Raw genomic sequence first — 8264 nt, 5'->3', positions numbered from 1 at the left:
GAAATAATATTACAAACAAAACCATTTTATGAATTTCATGTGTATCATTTAAATTAGTTTATTACATAAAAACATTATTTTAAGGAAAAAAATGTGTGATATTATGCTCCATGATTTATAAATAGTAACTAGATGAATGGTTGTACTATAATGTGGGTCTAATTAGTTTTTTTTTTTACATAAAAAAATATCCAGATGTTAATTTGGTTTTTAATAGAAAAAATTTAAACTATATAGGGATTGACATGATGTGACCTAATCAACTTTACATGTTCAAAAATAATCCGAACAATTAATAAAAATATAGTTTGACTAAAATAAATAAGATGATATCTTTTTCTAAATATTAAAACAACAATATATTAGATTGACTCAAATCAACTCGGTTTAACCTGTCATATTCATTACCCAAGTCATGAGATCCTAATAACCCTATAGTAAACAAATAAAAAAAAAATTATTAAACCAAATTCTCAATCAACCCAATGTTGAAGGATAAAATTGAAAATAAAATTCAACTAAAAAATAAGTCGAGTCAATCCAAGTTAACATGTTAAACACGAGTCATGAGATTAGAATAGCCCCATAGAAAATAAATTAAAACAAATTATGAAACTCAATTCTCAATCAACTTAATGTTGAATGATAAAATTAAAAAGAAAATAATTAAAAAAATAAAAAAACCACTCAAGTCAACCGACCAAACCCGTGACCTAGGTCATAAAACCGAGATAACCTCATAGAACACAAACTAAAATAAATTATTAAGCATAATTTCAAATCAACTCAATATTAAAAGGATAAAATTGAAAAAATTTCAACTAAAAAACAACAAATAACTCGAGTCAACTAGCCTAACCTGCAACTCGGGTTATAGAACCATAATAACCCCATAAAAAGTAAATAAAAAAATTATAAATTTCAATTCTAAATCAACCCAATATTGAAGGATGAAATTTAAAATAAAATATTCAATTAAAAAAAGACAAAAAAACCCGAGTCAACCTGGCTAACCCGCAAAACTCACGACCCGAGTCATGAGACCATAATAATTTTATAGAAAGCAAACAAAAAAAAATTATGAAACTCAATTCTCAATCAACTCAATGTTGAAAGATGAAGTTGAGAAAAAAAATAATTAAAAAAGGGATAAAAATAACTCTAGTCAATATGGTTAACCTGCAAAACTCAGAATACGGGTCGTGAGAAAGGATAACTCTGTAGAAAGCAAATTAAAACAAATTATAAAGTTTAATAACTAGTAAATCTAATATTGGAGGATGAAATTGAAAAAAAAATTACATTTTAAATTAAAAAAAGTCCTAAAAAAATCTAAGATCAAAATATAAAAAACCTTATTTTAGAGACAAAATGTAAAAGACCTTGGCATTTCACTGTTCATTGCTACAGTAAAATGCCAAGGCTTTAATACATGTTTATAATAGCAATGTTCTTGTAATGTGGATCTACTTTTAAAATCTATTTGTATTTAATTGTATGGTAATTAATATAAGTATTAGCAAAACTTTTAATGATTTAAATTTAAATGAAAAAAATATTAAAGTGATAAAAGCTCTTCTACTATAAAACATTACATTAAAAAATTTTTATCGGTAAAAGCATCCACAACAAATTACATGTTATCGTACTTTTTGGTTTTTTTAAACTTCTTTTATTCCGACTGGGATTCCCTCGGTTTTAGTTATAGAAATATTTCATCGTTAAATACAAACAGAGTTAGCGATGAAATCAATTTGGTCGATAGATATCACCCCAAAATACAGATAGATTTTTTCCGTCGGTGATTTCATTTGTATTCATAGATTTTCTAGTGGTGTAACCACCTCAATTTGTTTTTCATTCACATCCTGTTTTTATGGGTTCTTTTTTTTTCCCTCTCATTTGCATTGTTTTTTTTTATTGAGTCATTTTGTTCCCATTTAACAATTGCATTTTGGTTTTGTAAAATTGACATTTGATAAACCATGAAATGATGTTTGAAATCATGCATATGTGAGGTGATGCGAGATGAAAGAAATATTATAAAAATGATGGAAATGCAACATAGAAAAAATATACAATCCAATGGGGGTTGCAATAGTTTCTCACAATGTTTTTTTCTTTAATTCTTCTTTGTCACTTAAGACACAATCCAATATGGATTGCAATAGTTATCTACAATATTTGTTTTTCTTTGTCACTTGAATTTTTTTTATTTCTAATTTAATCCTTTCATATTAAGTTAATTTGAGATTGTGTTTGATGTTTTGTTTTGGTTGGCTTTGTATGGCTCCCTTACGATGTTTAAAATAAGTTTCGATGTTGAGTTAACTCTCAATTTGATAAAATAAAACTCAATTTTATTAATTCAAATTCAACTAAAACTTTAGGGATCCAATTTAAAACTAAAACAATATATATATATATATATATATATATATATAACCTGTTTTTCTCTAAGAAATAACATCTTTATCTCAGCTTCCTAGCGCAATCTATTTTATTAAATGTACACATAAACTTTTCAGTTTGTCGTTAAGACTTTTCTTGATGGTAAAAAAAACCCGCTAACAACGCTTACATCTTTTTTTTCCATTGAAAAATAAATGCTCATTCCTGCAGCGTAGCATAGCGTAGGGAATCAAACTAGTAAATTCGATTCTTTATTGGTGATTATGGAATTCATTTTTTCCAAAATCAAGCAAGTTGTTTCTAAACTTTTATTCTTTTACTTTTTTGTTGTGATATTGTTTAGTTGGTCTAAAAGTCATATGAGATGATAATTATACTACTTATTTATGCTTTAAATAGTCATTTAATTTTTTTAAAAATTCAACTGACTTGCTAAAGAGATGATTGCATATGAAATACTTGTATTTTATAATCTTTTCTAGTTAAGTACCCACACTGATATTTATTTAACACTTGTGCTCACAAAATTTGGTCAATCAAGTAACAATGTTAGTTTGGTTACCAAAATGCAGAAATTACATTTAACTCCCCATCATTGTTCATATTTTTTTAGGGATAATAACATATGAAATACTTGTACCTTATTTATTTACACTCAGTCAAGTGCTTTCATGAGCTTATGTTACAAATTTGTTGGCAAGTTAGTTATCTCCAATACAAGAGGAAGTGTTTGAAATAACCATAGTTTTTCTCATTTTCAATATTTTTATTACCTATGTAGAAATTAAAAAATTAAAATAATAAAACTAGCTAATTAGGTGAGATTTAAAATATCATTAGATGCACACGAATAGAAAGAAGAAGGAGGAGGAGGAGGAGGTAAATGACTCCATTTATCTCTATTTAATTGAATAAGTCCTCAGTATATTCCTATATTTCCCATAGTCTTCTTCGATCTTCAGTTTATTATATCATTGCATAGTATGTAATTCTTGAATATGTCAATCTGCCAAATGTTTCCATCTTAATCAATAAAATTATATTTTTCATTTCAAACATGATAGAAATTACCTGAGTTTACCTAAGCTAACTTACAAAACACGTAACCTGAGTTATAAAATTGTGATAATATTATAGAAAATAAATTAAAATAAATTATGAAACATAATTCTTAATGAATTTAATGTTGAATGATAAAATGAAAAAAATATCAATTAAAAAAATAAAAAAAACTCGAATCAACCGAAATAACCCGCAAAATCCGATATCTACGTAATGAAGCTATTTTATCAGTTAACAGAGTTAAATTAAAACCATTCTAATTTATCTATCCATCATCATCATCATCATTTCTCGGTTAATTTCAAGGAAACACGTACACATGATTATTCATTTGATGACACTTAATGATGCAGTAGTAACATTTGATTCCATGGAAGGAAGCCTGGATCAATTTGTTTTTGTTTCTTTTGTTTTATCGTATCAATATGATACTAATAAAAAAAAAGTAAAAAGTAAATAAAAATAAGTGCAGGTATTATAATGTCAGGCGACATGACTGCATGGTACTTACTGTAGTCAGAATGATAATCATTTCATACACCCTTTTGTAATATATATGCGTGGGATTGAACTTTCCCTGGTGAAAAAGCGTCTCATTCTCGCAAGAGAAAAGGAGACGACAGTATGACACACATTGCCTCATGCACTACGAATATTTATGCTGAATTTCAGTTATTTTTGGGAAAGAAAACACAAGGAAGAATGATAGAGGTTTTGATGATGGTCTTTTTCCATGTAACCCCATACACAACACCTCTCTCACCTTCTTTAATGATCTTGCTACATTTATTATTGGAAGGCGTGCTGATCCGTAGTCTAAAGGACTGCAGCTATGGTGATGGTGAAATTGTTTTGAACCCAATTCCTGCCATTATTGTTTACTAGCTAGTATATATATGTACCTTCACTTGTTACTGTATTTGATGTTATTGCTTCACGTCCTTGTTCACATTCAATTTCTCGGTTATTCATGATTAGCCGGTTTGACATTGATATTCAGCATGTTTTTCTATTAATTTTTGAATTTTTTTATATTTTAAATTGTTTTTTAATGGTTTTGCATTGTTTTAATGTAATAATATGAAAAAAAATAAAAAAAATATTATTTTAATATAATTTTAGACAAAAAAACACTACAAAAAACAACCTCCAACCTAGTTACCTAATGGGATATACAACAAACCAGCTGCTCTAATTATAGCTTGAGACTTGACTGAGAAAATTGGTGTTCATGGTTCCATGCCAGAATCACATGCATCTACACAGAAAAAAAAGGCCATTCATAGAAATATGATTTGAATTAGACTGCACCTTGAATGTTGCCTGTAAAGATTATGAATTCTATTTGAAATGCTAGTGTGCTCTTATAGTACTGCAAAATTCATCAGATCTTCCTTAATTCAGAGTCTGTGGTTTCTTTGACCATTTATATTATACGGCATGTTTGCTATTCATTAGAAAGGATTTTATAGCTTCGAGAATACTTCATCAAGGAGGGGGCTGAAGGAAAGATGCATGGAAGGAGAGATTTTATGATGTTCCCCCAACTAAAAGAGATTCAAACAGACTGCTCATGGTTATGTTCCAACTATTGCCCTAGAAAGAACATCCCTTTCAGCATTGAGAAGTCTCTGAAGGTTTAGTATTTGCAATGGCCGCCCAAGCTGTTTCTTTTATTGCACATATATATATATCTAGACACTGATCACTATCAAATGTTATTATGATCAGGTTGTACTAGCTAACTGAGAGTAATTGTTTTTACTTGAACATTAGTACGCAACTCAGGGCGGTCCCCTGGCTAGCTAGGCAGTCCGCAAGGCTATGGTAAGCCAGTTTAGATGCTCAAGTTCCTGGAATTCTTGCAGAGGATATGATCTTAAGATAAAGGTAATAAAAGCAAAGACATATAGAAGCACTAATGGAAAGATTGTGACATAAAGATAGATCCTAGTAGGCTAAGATATGAACACCTCTTTTTTCCTTGCATGTATGGCCATGCATTATTTCCCTTCGCTTGGCCCCATTGAACTTGAACTTGAAGGATTCAAAGACATTTACAATTTCGCCCATAACAGAACCCTTAAGTACGAAGAATATTTATCTTGTGGCCTGGTAAAAGAGGAGGATCATATATCATCATTAAAAGAATAACCTAACCTCCCCCATGCATGAGCTCAAAATCACATACACTACATCATTTTATGACTTTCATTCATTCATTCAGAAGCCTCACTCACTCCTTCCTTCCTTTCCAATATATCACTTCATGCCTCATTTTCTACATTTCACACACACTCTCCCTCTCTCTCTCTCTCTCTCTCAAGGAAGCTGGCTGGCTGGCTGGCTTTAATTATATCATACCTCGTCATGCCTTTTGATCCAAGTAATTCCACTGATACCCCCTCCCCTTTTTTTTTCTTTTTTCTAAACTCTTATTTGTCCCTTCTCTTCATATGAACACTTCACTGTCAACTTCAGTCCTTCTCTATCAGATATTTCTCTGATATCCTCTCTTCCATCTCTTCATCCCCATGTGCATCTTAGCCCTCTCTTGGAAAGTCCCTTTTTATAGCCCACAAGGCCATATAATCCCCCACCCCAGCCTCTTAACTATTTCATGCACAACTCTCTCTCCCACAAACGCCTACCCCACCTCTAATTATATCTCTTACTCTTTCTCTTCTAGCTTTTTTGTTCTCTTCCCCTTGTTTTTTTTCTGATTTCTCAATCCATCATGGAACCTCAACAACAACAACACCAAAACCAACAACAACCAAATGAGGATAATAATGGTGGTGCCAAAGGAAACTTTATTTGCAGGCAAACCAGTACAAGGTGGACTCCCACTACTGACCAGATAAGAATATTGAAGGAACTGTACTACATCAAAGGTGTTAGGTCCCCAAATGGAGCTGAGATTCAGCAGATCTCTGCTAGGCTTAGAAAGTACGGCAAGATTGAAGGCAAGAATGTCTTTTATTGGTTTCAGAACCATAAAGCTCGTGAGAGGCAGAAGAAAAGGTTCACCAATGATGTCCCCACGCAACAAAGAACTACCTTGAAACCTGAAGATTATTACTCTTACAAGTACTCCGGTAGCAATAATAATCCTGGTTGTTATTTCTCTCTCTAACTTGTATCTTTTTTCTTTTCGTTGCGGTGCTATTTTGGCTATTTAGCTAGACTTGAGTTTTTGTTTATTTTATGCGTCTTGTGTTGACAATAATTTGCAGGGTTTTCTTCTGCTTCTTCATCTTCAAATACTGGTGCGGTTACTGTTGGGCAAGCAGATAACTATGGATATGGATCTGTAACCATGCAAGAGAAAAAAAATTGGGTAAGAAATGATGACCCAGAAAATGTTAGTGACTTTATGCCTCTGATAAGATCTTTCGATAATGCTGAAGTTGGTGTACTTGCATATGCTTTTGCTAGTAAGTATTAAAATGGCAAGAAATCAACATAAAAGTTACACCCATGTGGAATACTGTATGTTGTGTGAATTTTTAGGTACCTTTATACTAACATCCACTCAGATCTTGCCTTAATACTCCAATCACGAAGGCAGAGACGAAATAGAAAGATTTTTGCTTTAAAAAACTTTCTTAATAACTTCTACAGAAAGGGCAGAAACTTTTCTGGCTTCCTTGCGAAATAATTGGAACAGCACAGTTCCTTTTTCTTTGAATTAAGCATGCCATTTTCCTCTCCAATAAACAGGACTTGGGACAAAAAACACAAGACTAGAAAAGGACTGCAAAAATACTCTCTTTTCCCCCCCTCTCAAATGGCTTTAATTTCTCCTAATTAATCCTTTTTTTTTTTATTTGCTTCATCAGGACTGTTCAGTACCAGCTGGTGGTGAATCCATGAACAACATTAACTATGGATCACGGGGTGGCATATATCCTTACAGTTCTTCCTATACTGTATTTGATCAAGACCAGGAAGCCGCTGAAAAGATTGAGACTCTTCCTCTATTTCCCATGCATGGCGAGGACATCAGTACCTCTTTCAACATCAACAACGTTAACCCAGACTTTTATTACAGTAGCTGGTATGGCTCTGATGATTATGGCAATGCCACTACTTCTCGTACTTCCTTGGAGCTTAGCCTCTACTCCTACAATGGCCAGCAACAAGATTATTAAAGTCTCTGAACATCATCCATCTTTAGTTTGCTGCCTCAAGTAATCCTAGTCTTCTAATTATGATATTCCACTTAGGTACCACCACTGATTAATTAGTACTATTTTACGTGCTTCCTACGGTGTCTTCTTGCTGGGCACTTGTTTATTGAAAGCTTTTAGTATTTGTGAACTTAACACTTGTCATGCAAAGTACTTAATTAGTAGGTGATTGTGTTGCTTTATTGATTTTTTCCAATAATGTTTATGCTATGGTAATTTAGTACTACTAATACTATATAATAACGTCTAACCTTAGTTTAACACATCACAATTGTACTCTCTTCAAGAAAACCCAAAAGTTTCAACTACCAGCAAAGAACAACAAGATCATGATTCATGATCATATGGTGGTGTTCTAGGCAGCTGCAAGGAGAGAGTTTGGAATGTGATTTATGGACAGTGGGACCCTTGACTTGAAATGATTGGTTAAGCGAAGTTAGTGTTGGTGCACCCTACGCTACAGCAGTGCTTGAGCTAGGGTTTTTCTGGGTATCATATCATGCCGTGCTGTTGTGTACAGAAGGAAAAGATTTGGCAATGATATGATGTGGGTATAATGATTGAACTAATTAATAAGCGACAACGTAATCCATTTAT

The 8264-nt window shown here is 32.0% G+C and overlaps 1 protein-coding gene across 1 annotated transcript; it reads left to right on the top strand.

The window, feature by feature from the left end:
• The first annotated feature begins 5881 nt into the window (after window positions 1-5881).
• LOC18099201 (protein WUSCHEL) lies at window positions 5882-7849 on the top strand. Its single transcript, XM_006383052.3, has 3 exons — window positions 5882-6590; window positions 6711-6814; window positions 7317-7849. The coding sequence occupies exons 1-3, from the start codon at window positions 6212-6214 to the stop codon at window positions 7626-7628; spliced, it is 795 nt and encodes a 264-aa protein (XP_006383114.1). The 5' UTR covers window positions 5882-6211; the 3' UTR covers window positions 7629-7849.
• Window positions 7850-8264: the final 415 nt, after the last annotated feature.

This window comes from Populus trichocarpa, chromosome 5, assembly GCF_000002775.5.
Source record: "Populus trichocarpa isolate Nisqually-1 chromosome 5, P.trichocarpa_v4.1, whole genome shotgun sequence".
Taxonomy (NCBI): Eukaryota; Viridiplantae; Streptophyta; class Magnoliopsida; order Malpighiales; family Salicaceae; genus Populus; species Populus trichocarpa.
Note: the sequence above shows the minus strand (reverse complement) of the source record. Positions and strands in the feature narration are given on the sequence as shown.